General features: G+C 44.5%; 1 protein-coding gene across 3 annotated transcripts in view; it reads right to left on the bottom strand.

Moving 5' to 3' along the window:
• BBS4 (Bardet-Biedl syndrome 4) overlaps window positions 1–22,251 on the bottom strand; it is a 102,810-nt gene that overhangs the window by 47,881 nt on the left and 32,678 nt on the right. The window contains exon 3 of one of the 3 annotated variants that reach the window (XM_074965879.1): window positions 18,169–18,312. The exons of 1 other annotated variant lie outside the window; for it this stretch is intronic. In XM_074965879.1, the coding sequence (XP_074821980.1) occupies window positions 18,169–18,193 (25 nt within the window). In that variant the 5' untranslated portion in view covers window positions 18,194–18,312. The remainder of the gene's footprint in view (window positions 1–18,168; window positions 18,313–22,251) is intronic. One more of the 3 variants, XM_074965880.1, reaches the window with a different exon arrangement.

Raw genomic sequence — 22,251 nt, forward strand, 5'->3', positions numbered from 1 at the left:
ATGGCAAAAAACCAGCATTTTAAGGCCCAGGAAATTCAGAGTTAGACTTAAAAGAAATCAAAATATGTTAAGGTGTGGAAATGCACAGTTGGGCACCCAAACAACCTTAACGCTGCCCTGTTGTGGCACTATACAATGACCCTATAATTATGTTTAAGATTAAGGTTTTTTCACTGTTATTTTTAGTAAAAATCACGGACAGGTTGCGGAGAATAAAACAAAAATTCATGGGAGTCCAGGACCTGTCTGTAACTTTTACTAAAAATAAATGGGGGAAGGGCTGGGGATAAGAGGGGAGAATGACAGCTGATTGCAGAGCCAATGGCCATTATCTTTAAAAACTCATGGTGATCGGGGGAGGTCCTGGATGACTTGAAAAAGGCTAATGTAGTACCAATCTTTAAAAAAGGGAAGGAGGAGGATCCTGGGAACTACAGGCCAGTCAGCCTCACCTCAGTCCCCGGAAAAATCATGGAGCAGGTCCTCAAGGAATCAATCCTGAAGCACTTACACGAGAGTAAAGTGATCAGGAACAGTCAGCATGGATTCACCAAGGGCAAGTCATGCCTGACTAACCTAATTGCCTTCTATGACGTGTGATATAGCATGGCCAGAGGGCAACAGGAGAGTACTAGAAGGGAGCCTTATTCCCTGTAGAGGGAAGAAAGTTTGCTATAGACTAATTAAAGCACCTGAAGCCAGTCACATGATAAAACCCCCCCTGTTTCAATCAGACCAGGAGGAGTTGGAGCAGAGAGCAGTTTGGAGAAGTGCCGTGGCTGGCTAGAAGACCAAGACCCTAGGTAAAGAGACATCCGGCTTGTGCAGAGAGAGAGAGAGAGAGAGAGCAGGAAACCCCACAAGCTGAAGAGCAGGAGAGGGAAGTAGCCCAGGGGAATGAAGCACTAGTTCAAGTGGTTTACCACTATCCCTAGGGCCCCTGGGCTGAGACCCGGAGTAGAGGGCGGGCCTGAGTCCCTCCCTCTCCACTACCGTTCTCTGTGTTACTAGTGGGACAGTAGATACCCTAGTTCTGGGGCAGGAAACTGTGCCCTGAACGCACCCCCCCCAAGAAGAGGAAGCGCAGGACCCATCTTAATCGTACTGGCAATTTGCCACAGACGAGATAACTGACTGTGGATGAGGGGAAAGCAGTGGACGTGTTATTCCTTGACTTTAGCAAAGCTTTTGATATGATCTCCCACAGTATTCTTGACAGCAAGTTAAAGAAGTATGGGCTGGATGAATGGACTATAAGGGGGACAGAAAGCTGACTAGATCATCGGGCTCAACAGGTAATGATCAATGGCTCCATGTCTAGTTGGCAGCCGGTATCAAGCAGAGTGCCCCAAGGGTTGGTCCTGGGGCCAGTTTTGTTCAATATCTTCATTAATGATCTGCAAAAACAAAAAGGAGCCTGGTGGCACCTTAAAAACTAACAGATTTACTTGAGCATAAGCTTTTGTGGGTAAAAACCCCATTTCTTCAGATGCATGGAGTGAAAATTACAGATGCAGGCATAAATATACTGACACATGAAGAGAAGGGAGTTACCCCACAAGTGGAGAACTAGTGTTGACAGGCCAATTCGATCAGGGTGGATGTAGTCCACTCCCAATAACAGATGAGAAGGTGTCAATTCCAGGAGAGGCAAAGCTGCTTTTGTAATGAGACAGCCACTTCCAGTCCCTATTCAAGCCCAAATTAATGGTGTTAAATTTGCAAATGAATTTTCGTTCTGCTGTTTCTCTTTGAAGTCTGTTTCTGAAGTTTTTTTGTTCAAGTATAGCTACTTTTAAATCTGTTATAGAATGTCCAGGAAGATTGAAGTGTTCTCCTATTGGCTTTTGTATGTTACCATTCCTGATGTCCGATTTGTGTCCATTTATTCTTTTACGTAGGGACTGTCCGGTTTGGCCAATGTACATGGCAGAGGGGCATTGTTGGCACATGATGGCATACATAACATTAGTAGACGTGCAGGTGAATGAGCCCCTGATGGTGTGGCTGATGTGGCTGGGTCCTCTGCTGGTGTCGCTAGAGTAGATATGGGGACAGAGTAGGCAACAAGTTTTGCTACAGGGATTGGTTCCTGGGTTAGTGTTTCTGTGGTGTGGTGTGGTGTATAGTTGTTCAGATTGGGGGGCTGTCTGTAAGCGAGGACTGGCCTGCCTCCCAAGGTCTGGGACAGTGAGGGATTGTTTTCCAGGATAGGTTGTAGATCGCTGATAATGTGCTGGAGAGGTTTTAGATGGGGGCTGTACGTGATGGCCAGTGGTGTTCTGTTATTTTCCTTGTTGGCGTGTCCTGTAGCAGGTGATTTCTGGGTACCCGTCTCGCTCTGTCAATCTGTTTCCTCACTTCCCCAAGTGCATACTGTAGTTTTAAGAATGCTTGATAAAGATCTTAGAGGTATTTGTCTCCGTCTGAGGGACTGGAGCAAATGCGGTTGTATCTTAGGGCTTGGCTGTAGACAATGGATCGTGTGATGTGTCCTGGATGGAAGCTGGAGGCATGTAGTAAGTATAGCGGTCAGTAGGTTTCCGGTATAGGGTGGTGTTTATGTGACCATCACTTATTTGCACTGTAGTGTCCAGGAAGTGGATCTCTTGTGTGGACTGGTCCAGGCTGAGGTTGATGGTGGGATGGAAATTGTTGAAATCCAGGTGGAATTCTTCAAGGGCCTCCTTCCCGTGAGTCATATGTTGAAGATGTCATCAATGTAGTCCAAGTAGAGGAGGGGCACTAGGGGACGAGAGCTGAGGAAGCGTTGTTCTAAGTCAGCCATAAAAATGTTGGCATACTGTGGGGCCATGCGGGTACCCATAGCAGTGCCACTGACTTGAAGATATAAGTTGTCCCCAAATCTGAAATGGTTGTGGGTGAGGACAAAGTCACAAAGCTCAGCCACCAGGTGTGCCGTGGCCTCATCAGGAATACTGTTCTTGACAGCTTGTAGTCTATCCTCATGTGGAATATTGGTATAAAGAGCTTCTACATCCATGGTGGCCAGGATGGTGTTTTCAGGAAGATCACCAATGCATTGCAGTTTCCTCAGAAAGTCAGTGGTGTCTCGAAGACAGCTAGGAGTGCTGGTAGCGTACAGTCTGAGGAGAGAGTCCAAATAGCCAGATAATCCTGCTGTAGGTGTGCCGATGCCTGAGATGATGGGGCATCCAGGGTTTCCAGGTTTATGGATCTTGGGTAGCAGATAGAATACCCCTGGTCGGGGCTCTGGGAGTGTGTCCATGTAGATTTGTTCCCATGCTGTAGCAGGGAGTTTCTTGAGCAGATAGTGTAGTTTCTTTTGGTACCCCTCAGTGGGGTCAGAGGATAGTGGCCTGTAGAATGTGATGTTGGAGAGTTGCCTGGCAGCCTCCTGTTCATAATCCGACCTGTTCATTATGACTACAGCACCTCCTTTGTCAGCCCCTTTGATTATAATGTCAAAGTTGTTTCTGAGGCTGTGGATGGCGTTGCGTTCTATACAGCTGAGGTTATGGGGCAAGTGATGCTGTTTGTTCACAATTTCAGCCAGTGCACGTCTGCGGAAGCACTCTGTGTAGAAGTCCAGTCTGTCATTTTGACTGTCAGGAGGAGTCCACACAGAATTCTTCTTCTTGTAGTGTTGGTAGGAGGGTTCCAGTGGGTCAGTGCACCGTTCAATGGTGTGTTGAAAATATTCCTTAAGTTGGAGACGACAAAAGGCTTCCAGATCACCGCAGAACTGTATCATGTTCATGGGGGTGGTGGGGCAGAGAGTCCCCGAGATAGGACAGACTCTTCCGCCGGGCTAAGTGTGTGGTTGGATAGATTAACAATATTGTTAGGTGAGTTGAGCGTACCACTGTTGTAGCCCTGTGTGGCATGTAGGAGTTTAGATAGTTTACTGTCCTTTTTCCTCTGTAGAGAAGTGAGTGTGTATTGTAAATGGCTTGTGTCGTTTTTGTAAAGTCCAGCCATGTGGAAGTTTGTGTGGAAGATTGGTTTTGTATGAGAGTACATCCCTCGATACAGTAACATGGCTACCCCCTGATACTTGACACCATGCAAGGCACTAAATTTAGCTGTATGGAGTGGAAATCCATCAATCTCAACAAAAAACTCGCACATATACAGACAATCTTCCTCTCCAAGTACAAACAGATGGACATCATACCAAATGGACTAAAGGTAAAAATCCATTGCAATCGTCATACTACACAGACTATGGTGAGAGACTGTGCCACACACTCTCAAGGAAACTGAGGAACCATCTGATCAGCACCCTGTACCGCAGACAGAAGATCAAGAATGAGCTCTCAAAACTGGAGACCTACCAACACTACAAGAAGAAGAATTCTGTGTGGACTCCTCCTACTGGAAGGTAACTCCCTTCTCTTCATGTGTCAGTATATTTATGCCTGCATCTGTAATTTCACTCCATGCATCTGAAGAAGTGGGGTTTTTACCCACGAAAGCTTATGCTCAAATAAATCTGTTAGTCTTTAAAGGTGCCACTGGACTCCTTGTTGTTTTTGTGGATACAGATTAACACAGCTACCCACTGATACTTGACATTAATGATCTGGAGGATGGCGTGGATTGCACCCTCAGCAAGTTTGCAGATGACACTAAGCTGGGAGGAGTGGTAGATATGCTGGAGGGTAGGGATAGGACAGGATACAGAGGGACCTAGACAAATTAGAGGATTGGGCCAAAAGAAATCTGATGAGGTTCAACAAGGACAAGTGCAGAGTCCTGCACTTAGGACGGAAGAATCCCATGCGCTGCTACAGACTAGGGACCGAGTGGCTAGGCAGCAGTTCTGCAGAAAAGGACCTAGGGGTTACAGTGGACAAGAAGCTGGATATGAGTCAACAGCGTTCCCTTGTTGCCAAGAAGGGTAACGGCATGGGCTGTATAAGTAGGAGCATTGCCAGCAGATCGAGGGATGTGATCATTCCCCTCTATTTGACATTGGTGAAGCCTCATCTGGAGTACCATGTCCAGGTTGGGGCCCCACACTACAAGAAGGATGTGGAAAAATTGGAAAGAGTCCAGTGGAGGGCAACAAAAATGATTAGAGGGTTGGAGCATATGACATATGAGGAGAGTCTGAGGGAACTGGGATTATTTAGTCTGCAGAAGACAAGAATGAGGGGGGATTTGATAGCTGCTTTCAACTGCCTGAAAGGGAGTTCCAAAGAGGATGGATCTAGACTGTTCTCAGTGGTAGCAGATGACAGAACAAGGAGTAATGGTCTCAAGTTGCAGTGGGGGAGGTTTAGGTTGGGTATTAGGAAAAACTTTTTCACTAGGAGGGTGGTGAAGCACTGGAATAGGTTACCTGGGGAGGTAGTGGAATCTCCTTCCTTAGAGTTTTTTAAGGTCAGGCTTGACAAAGCCCTGGCTGGGATGATTTAGTTGGGGATTGGTCCTGCTTTGAGCAGGGGGTTGGACTAGATGACCTCCTGAGGTCCCTTCCAACCCTGATATTCTATGATTCCATGAAGCCCCATGGTGGGAGGGGGGACTGACAGCCCAAGTCCTGTCATGGGAGGTGGGGGAACTGACAGCCCAAGCCCCAGCTGCAGGGGCGCCCAGCCCTGGTTCCAGCCCCAGCCACTGGCACACAGCCCCGGCTCCAGCTGCAGGTGCACAGCTGCAGCTCCAGCGCAGCCGTGCACAGCCCCAGCTCAAGCCCTGGGCGTAGCCATGCTGGCGCACAGCCACTGATAACTGAAGCCAAAAAGTCACAGAGGTCCGGTAAAGTCACAGAATTTATTATTTCTGTGACCGCCATGTTAAATCATATCCTTAATTATGTTTAAGGCATTTTAGCATTTGTGGTACAGGATTAGATGAGCCTAAGTTTTGAAGTGTTTCCTTTTTTTTCTCCTTTGGGTCACTACAAGGGCAGAGTTAAGGTTCTTGCTTAAATAGTTCTTGATTTGTTCAAAGTTGTAGATTCATCAGGAGGTCTGGCAGGATACAGCTGTCACTTTGCAATCCTCTTCAGTTATGCAGGGTGCCTACAGTTCTATAATGTCCTTCATGTGCAAGTTACCTAGGCTGCAACAGTCCAACAAAACTTTCTCCTTATAGGACATTGTTGGCAAGGTTATAAACTAAGATATTGTAAATCACAAAAAGTGTAGTAAATTGGCCACTACCCAGTTCTAAATCCCTATACATATTAGACTGATATGGATCATCAATATTTCAGCCATAGTCAAAACCGTAATATACTTTGCTAGTGTTGTACTGCACTGAGCAAGAAAGCCTAGTAATACAGTTTAAAATTAGAGCATTCTAGTCCTCCCATCTCTCCAAGGCCACAAAAGACAGACCACTTTAAGTTAGGTTTCCCACCTTTCCAAACAGATAAGAGAGCTAATTTTCTCAAAAAAGATATTTTGATAAGGAACATAGTAGTACGATAGATAAAACAAGGAAGAGTAACTATCCTGATTACAGCTAACAGAGATCTTTCCAGTGCAAGGGGTCAGTGGGCATTTTCTGAAGGAAAGGGAGATAATTTACAGATACAAGAGAAAAGGATATGAATTCCTAACTGTTTCAGTGTCCCTAACTACAAAGAAAGGGCATACAGCAATTGTTTTTTTTTCTATGCCTCAAGGATTACTGGTTCAATAGCCAGGTATTTTTCTACATTGATCATTACCCACAGAACATCTGAACTAGAGAGAGCTGGGCTGGCAAGCAACAGCAGTGTGTCATCTCACATACAGAGACTTTGTAATAGCCTAAAAAGCACGGTTTGACCAGACCAACTCCTGGGGGTTGCAGTGAGAGGTCAAAGAGCAGAGATGCATGAGGGCACCGTGTCTCAACCCTCTAATGAGTTTGAAAAAAGATGATCTGGAACTATTTATTATAGCAGCACATTGAAGACCTCTACATGGCATACTATGTATTTGGAATCCCATCCTAATTAGAGACCGAAACATATACTCTCATTTGACTTGATCTCATGGTATTCTCAGCACTGACAGACACTACTGAATGTGGCTGGGCCCTTGCCAGGTTCAGTGGAGTACATTTATCAAGCTACTCATGCAGGTTCTACACCATTCCAACCAGACATAAAACAGACTTATCTGTGAAGCAGTTTGTCCAAGACTCAGGTCAGAGTTGGCCTGAATTTTTACCTCTGTGTTAAGGAGGGAGACTGCTCTGTGATTTTCACCCTAATCTTCTCTCTTATGGGATTACAATAGTGCAAGTCTCATTCAGCGAATCAGGCAGCGAGTTTGGCATCAACGTATGCTTGAATACTTCAATCAACACAGATGCCAGATTCTCCGATGTGGTTTGATGGAATCCAAAGGGGAATCCGTCCAGACTCACTGCTTTCCTGGTGGCCAGTGATTGATTGCACATCCCACTTCCACCTATGTGATTTTTCTTTCTGACAGTGCCTCTTTAAGGAACTAATTGTAGTGGAAAACACAGACAGAACAGTATAAGATGTCCAGGACTGTGTGTCTTTGCAGCACTGTCATCTCTCTTTATTTTGCTTGCCCTATTATAGATTTTTCTCCAAGGACTGAAACTCAGAATTCATACCGTCTGTGAAAACAGCCACATGAAATTAATTAATCTGTGATTCTTCATATTGTGTAATTGCAGCATATATATATATATATACACAAGCCATTAAACAGCACTCTTCAATTTTAATTAAAGGCTTACGAAGCCACTGGAGTGTTAGAAATATCTTGAAAGGCCCAAATACAGGGAATGAGATATCAGAAGAAATGATTCCAAGAGCAGCAATCATTCTCTAGAAGAAGAGGATGCCAGGTGCCAAAAAGAACTGCCTTTATACTGTGATCATGGCTAAAGTACACAGGCCTTCAAATTGACTTTTCATTTGTCCCTACATTTTCTCAGTTGTGCCAGCCGAGTGGGGGACCTTAGCATTGCTCCAGCTCAGAGCTTTGATCAGTGGATGGCCAGACATTCCTCTTCGGGTGGAGAAGAGATTCACAGATGCCTCCTGCACCCAGGCTCTCAGCTGCTGGTCTCACTAGCTGAAGAACTGAACTGGGGCAGAGTCATGGCCCCATTCAGTATGCTCATCTCTCCTAGCACCTCTGTTTATTTGAGATACTTTGAGCCCTGCTCCATTTCACCTTCCCCCGCAAATGAGCTTTAAAAGCCAAGCTTTAGTGGATTGAGGTGAAACTGGGACGAAGGCCACCAACCACGACAAGAAGCAAGTAAACAGGAGTCACAAGGAGATAGGGTAAAGAGGAAGAGAGAACCACCACACAGAGGACATGTTAAAAGATGGGGACCAAAACCCAAAATCTCATACAATCCCAGAACGTGGACACTGGGGAGAGAGAGACAGTACAAACAGAGGAGAAGAATTTCATTTCAGAATCAGGATTCCTTATTAAATGTATTATTTGTACGCAGTAGCACCCAGAGACCCTAATCAGAGCCCCATTGTGCTGGACATGGTACACACGTATAAAGAAAAGATCATCCTTTACCTACAGCTTACAGTCTAGACATATGAAGAGACACAGCCAGTGAAGATAAATGAGGAGAAGGACAAGATAACAGGGAAGCCATCCAATTTATTTATAATGAGCAGCAGTCTTAGTACGCTCACTTCCAGCCATCATCAATAGGGGATTTTACCTGAGTTTCTCTCAGCTTCTGATTTAACTACTTATTGCAATAAACTAGGCCAGTAGCCAGAAGAAATTCAGAAATAAAACCACTCCATTAAATTTTTGAATCCTCTCATTTAAGGGTGGGTTTGTGCATGTGACTCTGCCTTGAAATTAAAGCCCTCTGTACATTACTTATTGTACTGTCTCTAATAGCATCTCTGTAATGGAATGAAACTTGGCAACTCCATTAGAGATCTTGGATAAATCCAGATGGGCTAACATTGGGTATACACTTTGGTACCCAAATTTTTTTTTTTAGCAAGAGAAAAAATAATTGAAAACGATGGATCTGTTGTACTATTAGAGAGAATACGAAACATTGAATTTGGAAATGGATTCAACTGCTTTTTGCCAAGTTCTAACTAAAAAGGCTACATTTTAAAATAAATCATGCAATCAATCCCTAGTAGGAGCGTGGGCTTTTAGGTGTTTTTAAAATTAAGAGAAATTGACATAATTGGCCAAGTCCATCCCTCTTGTAACTACATGTTTTTTTTTTAATTAATGGGATTATAATAAGGATGAATTTGTCTCCAGTGTATTTTAGCTTGAAATTCTAGCCCCATTGATGTCAATGGAGTTTTGCCACTGACTTCAGTGGCGCCAAGATTGCACCCTGAATGTACTGAATAGTTCTTTTGTCAGAGATTTTTTTTATTTCTAAAATCCTAGCTGCCAACTGACTTTACAATGAACTCATGCCAGTGTATGGGCAAGTGCATGGAGAGTACATTGTGATATCAGTAGGAGTCCATGGAGGCTATGTTGAGATATCAAAGTAGTAACAGAAGTCACATTACTCTAAGGGGCAAAAATTAAAAATCAAAAAGTGACAAAAATTAGTGCTGGTGGAAGGTGCTGTCCTGACAGTTCTTGAACCTGAAGACCTCAGTGTAGCTATTGGGGATTTACACAATGGATAGTGACAGTAAAAGCTTTTCACATACTGCTTTGCACCAACATGCCCCAAACCAGTTCTTCAGCAAATATTAGCAGAGAAAGGAAAATTCAGTCTCCACCACCCATTTGGTCCAGACTTTACTGCAGGGGTTAAAATTAATGCCACTTGTAGCAGGGTGAACAAGAATCCAAGCTGACCTTAGAGTTATCTGCAGCTTTTATATACCACTTGTCACCATGGTAGCCAAGTGCTGCACAAAATTAATGACAACAAAAACCTGAACAAAGAGGTGGTTTTCTCTCTCTGCTCCTTTAGGGCAAACTTTGTGTAGGGTTTTTTAAATAAATTGGAGCATTGATGGTATGGGAAGGCTCTGTTAAAAAGGTAAGTGCTATACCTTGATCTGACCATCTCCACAGTTGAGTGGATGGACCAGCTCAGGGATGGCACAGGAGTTCCGTCATTGTGGCCCATTAAGCTTGTGGTCTCTCTGTTGACACTGCCCACAAAGGGTGGGGAGGAACTAGTGTAGAGGTGATGTTGACATATTACACGTCAGTAATAAAAAGGGATGCCATAATCCAGTGTTTGTGTCATATTGACCAATTTAAAAGCTTCTATTTATACAGATACCCCCTCCAGGGATCAAACATGGTGGGGAAAGAAATCCTATACATGCTCATTTAGAACCTTAATTATTTTAAACTAAGTTTGGAATGTTGCAGTAATTCCATAAGCACTCTGAAATTCGAGAGATGCTCTAATGCCTTATAGCAATGATTGTAATTTCTTAATCTACTGGAGCAAGACAACTGCAGCTTACATTTTTTTCAGAATTGTCATGTAGTTTGGGGACGGTTAAGTACCGGGCAGGACTGTTAATAACATTCCAGATTCAAGCCTCTTGCTTTCATTGCCATGTTTATTTAAATCCTGGAGGGAAAGAGGGTTGCAAACATCTGTGCATTTCTCCTTCTTGCTTCATCTTCCAAATCTGCCAGTGCAGTGAATTAAAATACAATTTTAAAATAGTGGTAATAATGGTAACAAGGATCTTTTAAAGAACTTTAACATAACAAAATAATAAGGCACAAAATCAAAGAGATACAATGAACTCCTCAAAACATCCAGTGGATTGCTTTCTCATCAGTAAAGTACAGACGGTGGATAGAAAATATTTTTTAACTCTAATACTGAGATTTTTAGATTTAGAAACAAACCTACTGCTTTGCAGGTGGTGAATGTTTTGGGAATCCCTTGCTGGGCAGGTAAGCAGATGGACTTAACTCAGAGATTCAGTTTCTCTCCCAAAGGTTTATAATCAGGCTATAACAATATAGCAAAAGCTTTAAAAGAAAACCAATACAAAAACACAGCCCATGATATACACAGACCCATCTTTGGGGGTTGAGGACCTCATATTCAAGGGCAAACTGTCTTCAGAAACTCATTAATGCGATCAGAAAAATATCTCAAAATATAAAAACACTAAACAGGACATTTTAGATACTGCACTCCACACATTGAGTATATTTGCATATAAAATTACACACACAATGCATATACAATTGCATACACATGAAAAGACGAGAAATCTCTTTTAAACCTTTCTGCTCCTCGACCTGTAGCCATCCTCTCTTTGTTCACTTCCCCCTTCTTTCTATTTTGTAAACTGAAGCCAGAGCAGCTTTAAATCAAACAATAAACCTGTATGGTGTTTAGTTATTTACAGTCAGATGGGGTTAATAAAACTTGTCATACGCAATTCTGATGCTGGTAAGAAAGCCATGATTCAGAGCTGTGATCTCACTATCATATATTAATAGCTACACTTTACACAGAAAACTGGAATGAAACTAAAAAATAATTTAAAAAAACAGTTTTAAACAAAAAGCAAACATTCCTGACTCTACACCTCCCTCTAGTGGAAAATAAGCCATAGTTAAATACAAGAGCTTTCTGTTGCTGTAAAATAGTATCTTCAGACTCCCTCAGTAAGCTAAAGGGAAAAATTGCAGAATTTCTATTGTTAGGCTACTTTTCATAACTAACAAGATATTAGCCCAAAGTTAAATAGTCTGTGGCTCATCTAAGACAATTACAACTCTGATTTACTCCAAATAAAAGTGTTTTTATTTGTAATTTGCAAATAGCTCCATTAATTATTTTAAAAGGAACATTTTGGCAACAAATACTGCTTACATTTCACCCATTAAAGGGGAATAGGGAGGATCTGAAAATAAAAAACCTTTGGCCACCTAGCCCTTCACAGTTGCCACAGCCATTTGGAAATTCACATTAGAACTCAGTGAAAATAGAACCATTGGAGTTACCGAAGAATCTCCACTAGTTGTTAGCAGCATAGGGCTGGACAAGTTCTGATATGATTCAACAAAAGTCAGTGGCACACATGCACTTCCCTGTGTATTACAATACAAAATACTATTTCAGATTCAAAAACATTAACATGGGTGAAACTAAATTACAAACATATGCATCTTAAAATAAAAAATTTGAAAAGTATTTGCTTTTTCACTTTCCTGCCAGAACCTGAGCTCATAATTCTGTGTTTCCCTGCCCGAGCCAATGAGATAAACAACAAAACTGCAGTGCAGGGAGCTGCATTCGTAACACAGAAACAATGAACTTGAGCATTATCAGTAAGAAAAATAAGAATCTAAAACAAGCACTGGCATTTTTTTTTTAAATGTCAAGTTCATCTGGACGGAGAACAGTCTTTACCATGACAGTTAGCTCCCACCATTCTTGAGGGTCCTCTAAATCCTGAGCTCAGCCTTGAAAACATATCCTCCTATTTAAAGAATTCTATCCTCAGATCCTGTCTCATGCTCACCATCTTGCTAGCCAAGAAATGGGTAGAGCTCCCGTTGGGCTTCCCTTTTGGTCAATGGTACTCCTAAATTGGACAGAGAAGAGGGGTCACTGCTGAGTACTCAGTTTCTATTTATTTCATTAAGAATAAACACAAGGTGATGGTACTTTTAATGTTACCAAGCATCAAAGTATATCTTGCTTATGTCTTTTCTTTATTATTTCCTTAGGCTATGGCTATACTACAGTTTACGTTGAAATAAGTTATGTTGTTCAGGGGTGTGAACTAGCTACCCCTTGAGCGACATAATTTATGCCGATTTAAACACCAGTGTGGATAGTGCTATGTCAGCAGGAGAGCTTCTCCCACCGACACAGCTACCACTGCTCGTGTGGGCTGGAGTAATTAATAGGAGAGCAGCTACACAGAGAGCTTACAACAGTGCAGCCATACACTCTAGTGTAGCCTTAGCCTTAGATGTGATAGTACCTATACTATGCTATGTGTTTTCTGAGACATAAAAAAAGACACAGTACCTATCTCAAAGAGCTTAGACTCTTAAAGACAAAATAACTGGACAAAGGTGGAGGGAAGGAGATGAAATATGCATGTAGAATGGACAGAAGGTGGTTGGATGCTGTGTAGTTGTAACCATGTTGGTCCCAGTATATTAGAGAGACAAGACGGATGAGGTAATAACTTTTATTGTATCAACTTTTGTTGGTGAAAGACAGACTTTCGAGCTACACAGAGCTCTTCTTCAGGTCTGGGAAAGGAACTCTCAGTATCACAGCAAAATGCAAGGTGGAACAGATTGTGTAGCATATGTAGCTGGCACATACTGTAAGGGACTGATCAAGGTAGAATGGCCTGTTAACACCTCTGCAATGGACGCATCATTATTTTTGTATTTACTTGCATAAACTATCCCAATTGCCCTCCAACACATCGATTATTAGCTGGCTTATTTATTGTAGGTTTCCCAGCAGAAAAGGTTCTTGAGGAGGGTTTTGAATTATCAGAGGGTAAGTTGCCTGGTGCATTAACTCAGACAGAGTATTCCATGCATGGGGGTAGAGTACAAGACACAGAAGGTGGCTGTGGGAGAAATGGATGAACGGGGCAACAAGACCAGCATCACTGGCAAAGTGGAGGTCTGAAGAGAGATACAAAAAAAAGACAGGCTCAGGTAAGCAAAGAGGGGTGGAGTTACACTGTGTACTGATGGTAAGAACAAGAAGCTTGATGTGGTGGTGGTGGTGAAGTTAGAAGAGATAGTTTAAGAGTCGGTTGACATTGCCAGAGCACTGAGCAAGGAGGATGATTTTGGCAGCTGTGGTTTGAATGGACTGAAGGGGGGGCTAACTGGTGTTAGGGAGACCAGAGAGGAGGAGGTTGCAGTTATCCATGTGGAAGGTTTAATAGGGCTTGGAAGAAAGCTTTGACTGTCTGAACAGAGAGGAAAAGTCAGATATTAGAGATGCTGTGAAGCAAAAATGGCAGGATTTAGACACAGTCTGGATGTGAGGGAGGGAGCAGTCAAAAATGGCTTCCTGGTTGTGGGGTTCAGTGACAGGAGGATGGTGGTGGTGTTGTCAGTAGTGTTAGAGAAAGAGGGATGGGGAGAGATTTGGATGAAAAAATAAGGAGTTCAGTATGGCCATGTGTGATGGATTTGGTCAAAGGGACCCCCTTGGGACTGTCACCTACGTGCTGAATTTACCTCTGAGCCCGTTTTCCCTGTCAGCTTGGGACTCCAGAACTCTGCCTTGTTGAGCCAGACATGCTAGTCTGCTGCAACACAGACCCAGGTTTGGGCCACGAGCCCAAAGCTGCAGACTTTAAGCAAAAACTGCTCAGCAGGTCACCTATCTCCAGCACCCAGACATCCAGCTCCCAATGGGATCCTAACCCCAAATAAATCTGTTTTACTGTGTATAAAGCTTATACAAGGTAAACTCATAAATTGTCTGCCCTCTATAACACTGATAGAGAGATATGCACAGCTGTTTGCTCCCCCAGGTATTAATCACTTACTCTGAGTTAATTAATAAACAAAAGTGATTTTATTAAGTATAAAAAGTAGGATTTAAGTGGTTTCAAGTAATAACAGACAGAACAACAAAAGTCACCAAGCAAAATAAAGCAAAAACATGCAAGTCTAAGCCTAATACCTGTAAACAGTTTCTTAATGTAAAATCTCACCCTCAGAGATGTTCCAATAAGCTTCTTTCATAGACTAGACTCCTTCCTAGTCTGGGCCCAATCCTTTCCCCTGGTACAGTCCTTGTTAACAGACATCTTTGGTGGAAACTAGGGCTTTTCTCATGACTGCAGCCCCCTTTGTTCTGTTCCACCCCCTTTTATAGCTTTGGCACAAGGCGGAAATCTTTCATCTCTCTGGGTCCCCACCACCCCTTCTAAATGGAAAAGCACCAGGTTTAAGATGGATTCCAGTATCATGTGACATGGTCACATGTCCTGTGAGACCGCATGCACCCAGGAAGGTTTGCAAGTAAACAGACCATTTACAACCAATTGTCCTAGTCAATGGGAGCCATCAAGCTTCCAAACCACCATTAATGGCCCACACTTTGCATAATTACAATAGGACCCCAGAGGTATACTTCATGTTCCTAGTTTCAGATACAAGAATGATACATTCATACAAATAGGATGAACATACTCAGTAGATTATAAGCTTTGTAATGACACCTTACGAGAGACCTTTTTGCATAAAGCATATTCCAGTTACATTATATTCACACTCATTAGCATATTTCCATAAAACATATGGAGTGCAACCTCACACCATGTTTAGTTTAATTTGGTGATGTGACATTCACGAGGAGATGTCGGAGAAATAAGATGAGATCCAGGACTGGCTAGAGAGAGATAGGTGAAGAGTGAACGGGAGATTTCTGAATCATTAGCTGCAGTTGTGAGATGCGATCGCCCAAAGAAGGACAATGACAACCCTGTGACATCCCTATGGAAAGTGGAAGAGGAGAACAGCGCCTATACTATAAAGACAATGAAGGTATAGCTATGGAAGGGGAGAACCAGGAAAGGAAAGCAGCAGAGACGTCAAAGCAGAACAAGCTAGCAAGAAGGAAGGTATGATCAATAGTGCTGAAAGCAGCAGAGAGGTCAAGGATGAGGATAGAGAAGAGGCCCTGTGATGTGACCAGGAAGGAGTTATAAGAAATTTAGATGAGAGCAGTTTCAACAGAGTAGAAAGGGTGATAGGCAGATTGGAGAGGATCCAAGATGGAGGTGGAGAAGGGAACCTGAGTCAACAGTTCGATGAGCCGTGGATTATGGGAGGCAATGTGAGAAAAAGTGTAGTGTTTTTTGACAAAGAAAATGGGAGAGTGAAAGAAGAGAGGACAAATTGGTGGGGAATAAAATCTGCATGGTCTGTAAACCACAGGTAGGGAGATGGAAATGGACAGCTAAGCACTGTCCCAAGGAGCTGCATATTCCTTTTCAGGATTATTTTTGCAATACTGATTCCAAAACTCATTGGTCATAAAATCCTGCTTGAAGAGTGGTTTGAAATGGAGATCACCATATGGAACCACACCAGCAAAGGGAGACATCTTGCCTGTTCAAAGCTGGCAGTCTTTACTACCACCTTACAGTGAGACACTTACTGTGAAAAGGGCAGCTTTGTGTGATAACAGAAGCAGCACAGGCTGTGCAATGAGGTCAGCAGTAAGGTCTAAGTGGTGCAGTTTTGGACATTAATATCAGTAGATGATTACCATGTAAACCCCACAGCCCATAAAGGGGACTATCTCCCTCTTGAAAGAAACACCTGTAACCCTGAATAGATATTACTATTGTAATGGGCATAACCGGCTTATTATTTATAGTAGCCGGAGTACTGGATTTAGTCAGTGTTGCAGAAGTGTCCAGTCTAATTCTCTGTTCCCTCTCGGAAAGATTCATCCTTTGGCCTGCATTCTTCTGTGCTGGGTCTCTGCTGAAAGGTCTTTTTTGTGTGGTGGACCGAGCTAACGCCATTAAGCCATTTTCCAGTTATGATAAAAGAAATATTGAAGAAAATACAGAGAAGGAAGAGGTGTGGTCATTCAATAATGACTTCTTTGAAAGTCACATCTGATATGTAAATAATCCCCAGTAAACTATACTTGCTTTGCTAAATGTAAAAAAAAGAATGTATAACAGTCAGGTCTGGCAGCAGTGCCTATAGTTTAAGGTGTCTAACACTTTCCATTATAAAACCCAGTTTTCAGTTGTTTATCACTGTGCCAAACTTTAATCATTCCAGCTAAAATGTTCCACGTCACATGTCTGTCTCAGGCTGAACTTTTGCCTGTGCAACCTTTTTTCCTCCCCCTTGTGTGTATGCATTATGACACAGTCTTTAATTGCATGATTACATACGTCCCATCCCACCCCCACCGGAAAACTGCCCCATTCAGTGCACAAGATAGACTGGGCTCAGGCAAATGAATCACGACTGTGCAATGAATAAAGCTGTTTACAGGACCCCTGCCTCACGGGTTGCAGAAATTGGAAGGCATACACTGAATGATGCAGGAAATTGCAGGAAGAGAAAGGGTGGTTTCTTTTAAGACAGTCCAGTGCTACCCTAGAGAACTGGATACTATCCCTGACTCTGCCACAGAATTTTTATGTGCTGCTGGGCAAGGGAGCTCTCCTGTGAACATACAAAGCGCTATAAAAATACTAAGTTCTCTGAAAAATCAGACCGTAGGTATCTTAAGTTGAGCACCCAAATTCAAGGACACTTGACAATTTTGCCATTCATCTCTCTGTACCATAGAACCCCCTTGTAAACTGAAGATAACACCACTCTACCTAACAGGGTAAAGAAGATAAATTCTTTAATGTTTGTAATGCTCTCAGACACCTCACTGATGAGAGCCATAGAAAATCCCATGAGGAAATTAATAATTCTATAATCAACACAGGATTTGGATAGTATAAGGTAAATAAGGCTTAGGCCACACACTGAATGATGAGGATAAAATATTGAATAATTACCCATTCAGGGAGCACCTTTGTGTCTGTGCACTGATTGAGGTTGTGGACATGGCCAAAAAACTGAATATGAGCATGTCATTGAAGACTGTAGCATAACGCATATGTACAAGAGTGGTGAACTACGGTTGCAGTGCAATCTTAATTCTGGCACTTCCTAACTTCTGAGTTTGCAATGTTAATGTTCTCTCAACATAGGGTTTTTTGTTTAACTTTGTATATAATTAAAATAAAGTTGTGAATGTTTGAAAATGCAGGCTTGAGAATGCAGATTGGGAAATATTGTTTACTTTTAAATGGTGCACATAAAGGTAGATGTAAAGCAGGTAGGGTTTGTAAATTACACAAGGGAATTTTCTTGGGATTAAGGATTTTTCAAGGAGATTGAAAACCTAGGACACTAAGGCTCCTTCTTTGTACCCCCTCACTTTTCTCATTCCTATAACAAAAAACAAACAAAACAACACAACTTAGGAATTGCATAAAATAAATAAATAAATAAAACCTTTTATGAATTCAGCAATGGCAAAGTTGCACACTTAAACAATTAAAAGCCAGGAAATCATCCTTAACTCTGCCACCTGCTGCTTATATATTACCATATACTCTTTGATTATATGATAAGATGTTATCTGAGATTCAGTGTTTATCTAAAGTTGTAAAAGTAGGAAGCCTCAATCATTATCTAAGTATACCTCATAACAGACCTGCGATGTAGATACGGATCTTCATTTTTACAAGTTGGGAAACTGAAGCAGAATGGCTGAGTTGCCAACAGCTGCAGAGTCAGGATTACAACTCTGAACTTCCTGATTTCCAATCCTGTGCTGAAATCACAAGGCAACACCAACCTCAGCAGAAAAAAAAATGATGCTGTATTATTTGAGAAACAGTGCTTGATCATGTAATTACAGATTTTAATGTACTCGCACAAGAGCGCACAGGTATATTGGCACAATGAACCTTCACTTTGACATTCCCTGACTTTTGAGTAGTTTATGTTATAACCATGACTTTTTCTGCATTTAAATCTATGATAAAACCTACAGATTTACTGTAGTCAGGAAAATGCAATGAAAATACTCTAGATAAGAAATATTCTACCAGGAAAAAAAACACCGAATTTAAATCTCTATTCCACATGGTAACATTTACATCAGATGTGGAATCAAAGTGCACAATTTCAATAAGGTTAAAAGAATATTTCATATATATTATACAAGAAGCATTTACTCATATTTTAAATTATTTCCCCCTCCAGGATTATGAGGTCCGGATCAGCCAAAATCTTATTTCAGTTTGTAACTCACAAAAAGTTGGATAATAATTTGGATGATGATAATAGTGAACTCTTATAGAGCACTTTTCATCACCAGATATCAAAGTGCCTTTCAAAAGGTCAGTATCATTATCCCCATTTTACTGATTGGGAAACTGAAGCAACGAGCAGTAACGTGACTTGTCCAAAATTACTCAGCTGGCCAGTGGCAGAACCAGGAATAGAACCCAGGTCTCCTGAGTTTCCCTATTCCCTAGCCCAAGATACTGTGTTTTGCAGTCGCATTTCTTTCTGATATTTCTTCTAATAAGTTCTTTTCTATTTAGCACACTTTACAAGCACTAATTAATTTAATTCAGGGTGGTCATTTTTATCTGGATTTTTCAGGCAGAGTTTCACTCTCAGAACTTCAAAGGCAGCTTTGAATTTGATTCAAAGAATGGATTTATATTAATTTGAAAGTATTAGGAGTTCAAAAATGACCAGCTCTGCAATGCACAAAGTCAACTTATCAGGGTACTAAACCATTAGTGATATTCAGTGTGTTGGTGGGTCTTGCGCTTACTGGTGGATTTGCTCACCTTGGAGCTTCACGGCGGCCCTCAGTTTTGTGAGCCCACAGTCCAGGTCAACTCCTTCTGTGTCTGATCAGGAGTTGGGAGGTTTTGGGGGAGCCCGGGCTTGCCCTCTACTCCGGGTTCCAGCCCAGGGCCCTGTGGAATGCAGCTGTCTAGAGTGCCTCCTGGAACAGCTGTGCGACAACTACAACTCCCTGGGCTACTTCCCCATGGCCTCCTCCCAACACCTTCTTTATCCTCACCATAGGACCTTCCTCCTGGTGTCTGATAATGTTTGTACTCCTCAGTCCTCCAACTGTCCGCGTTCTCACTCTCAGCCCCTAGCGCCTCTTGCTCCCAGCTCCTCACACGTACACCACAAACTGAAGTGAGCTCCTTTTTTCAACTCAGGTGCCCTGATTAGCCTGCCTTAATTGATTCTAGCAGTTTCTTGATTGGCTGTAGGTGTTCTAATCAGCCTGTCTTAATTGTCTCCAGAAGGTTCCTGATTGTTCTGGAACCTCCCCTGTTAGGAGACGGAATCGTTTCTTCGCTCGCTCCTGAGCTATCTGCTTTCCCTTCTTTCCTGAAGCCCCCTGGCCCGGATTTTTCACACTTTTCCTTTCGCTTAGTTTCCCCCCCCGCGTTTGGGCCGGACGCTTTGTTTTTTTGGTTTCGTTTTCTCCCGCTTTTCTGAGCTGCGTTAGTGTGCTGGCCGGTCGCCAGCACCCCCCCCCCCAGACGCCTGCTTTTGGACTTTGCTCTTTGCTTAATTGAAACCCCCAGAGGAGGGGGGGAGGACTGCCGACCCGCTGTCCAGAGAGGGGAGTGGACGCCCCCAGACCCAGCCGTTTTGTTTTTTGCCTGGACTTTTTTCTTATCACTACAACATTCCTAGCTGCCGAGAGCCTTGGGACAGAGCCAACAGCTGCAACAGATGCCAGAGGCCGGAGAACTCGCCCGAGCAGCTATGAATCATCGTGGAGAGAGGCCGTAAGACTGAGGGATTTCCTTTGAATTATACCCTCGGGGGGGGGAGTTGACTGCGTTCCAGCTGCGTCTGTGGCGGCACAGGGGTGTAGCAGGGAGCTACCCCCAGATCCACCGGTGCCCCCAACCCCCCCACCACTACTACGACTATCACGGCCCCCGCTGCTCCGTCCCTGCTGGCAATCTGCCATCTGCCTTCGGATCCAGCTGTTTGCTTTGGACTTTGCCTTTCGGACCAGGCATAACAACCAACCAAACGAGACTCTTTGGACAATTGTGGTGGGTCGTCCTCCCTCCACCTCCCCCCCCCGGATTGTTTATCCCATAGCTTACCCCTACTACCGGACCCCGATTTTTGCCCCCCCCCTCCTTCCGGTGTCTCCCTGTCTCTCCCTGCTTACAATGGCAGAGAAGGAGAGACGCAAGGCCCCTCCAACGAAATTGGTTGTCCCTTCCCCATCTACCCCCCTGCCCACCCCTCAGGATTTCCCCACCGCCTCCATTGTTAGTACCCCTGCCCCTGCCCCCGCTGGGGCCTCGGCAGTGGGAGGCACCGGGGCAATTACTACTGCTGCTTTGGTTCTTGCCCCATTAGACTCTAGGAACCCCCCCCCAGTTCGACGGAAAGGTCGAGGCGGGCCGAAAGGAAAGGGCCCCGCTAATGCCGCTGGGCCCTCCATGGCAGAGGCCGCCCCCACCACTGTGGCCTCATCATCGATCGTGGCACCCCTCCCAGCTGTTCCCTCCACCAGCTCTGCGACTGTCCCTCCCCCGGCCCCCAGGACGTATGCCCGGGCGGCGGCAGGCTCCCCCTCGCCTGCCGCCTCCTCATCTCGCCCACCCACTACCTCCGCTACCATCACTAGCACCCGGGGCCCTTTTCCCGCCCTGACCAGGAAGCACGGTGTCCGTTGCCTCCTGGTGCCCGCCTCGCCCCACGTGGAGGCATACGTGCAGGCGTTGGCGAAGGTGGTAGGACCCATGGCCATTGTGGCGGCCTCCAAGATGTATGGGAAGGTCGTTTTCTTTCTGGCTTCGGAGACCGCCGCCCAGGAGGCGGTGGAGAAGGGCCTAGTGGTAGGAGGGGTGTTTATCCCCCTAGAACCGCTAGAAGATCTGGGCGTTCGCCTCGTCCTCACCTCCGTTCCTCCCTTTTTACCTAACGTTGCCCTGTTACCCGCTCTTTCTGCCCTGGGAAAACTCGTCTCTGCTATCAGTCCTCTCCCGTTAGGCTGCAAGGACCCCGCCCTCCGTCACGTCCTTTCGTTCCGCCGGCAAGTGCAGATTTCACTGCCGGCGGGGGTGCGTGACGGAGAGGCGCTTGAGGGGTCCTTCCTAGTTCCCTACCAGGGAGCCCGCTATAGGGTCTTTTATTCCACCGGAGAGGCCCGGTGCTACCTCTGCCGCTCGGCGGGGCATGTCCGCAGGGACTGCCCTTTGGCCCGGGGGAGAGGGGCACCTGAGACCCCCGAGACCCGGCAGGATATCGGCCCTGTCGTTGCCGACACCCCTGGCCACCCGGCACCTGAAACCACCCCTCCTCCCACCCGATCCAACGCTGCCCCCGTCCGGGCCCAAGAGGTACCTTTCCAACAACGCCCGGGCGACCACGGGAGTCCCGCTCTTGCTGTAACCACCTCGGCAGAGCCTCTGGAGGAGAGTGTGGCACAGTTATTACCAGGTGCAGGAGAGGGCTCGCCCCAGGGAGAACCCCCCGCCCCTCCTGCTCCCTCACCGCTATCCCCCCGAACCCCTGAACCTTTGCCTCCGCGCCCCGCTCTGCTCCCTGCTATCCAATCCCCAGATGACGCTATGGAGGGCTGGACTGTAGTCCAGGGGAAGCGAGGCAAGCGGAGGGCTCGAGCCCCGCTGCATCCATCTGACGCGGAAGCCCCCCGGAAGACCAGGAAGGGAGGTACTGACCTTGAGCCTCCCGCTTCGGCCACGAGTGAGATCCATTCGCT

Source organism: Natator depressus, chromosome 10 (genome assembly GCF_965152275.1).
Source record: "Natator depressus isolate rNatDep1 chromosome 10, rNatDep2.hap1, whole genome shotgun sequence".
NCBI classification, from domain to species: domain Eukaryota; kingdom Metazoa; phylum Chordata; order Testudines; family Cheloniidae; genus Natator; species Natator depressus.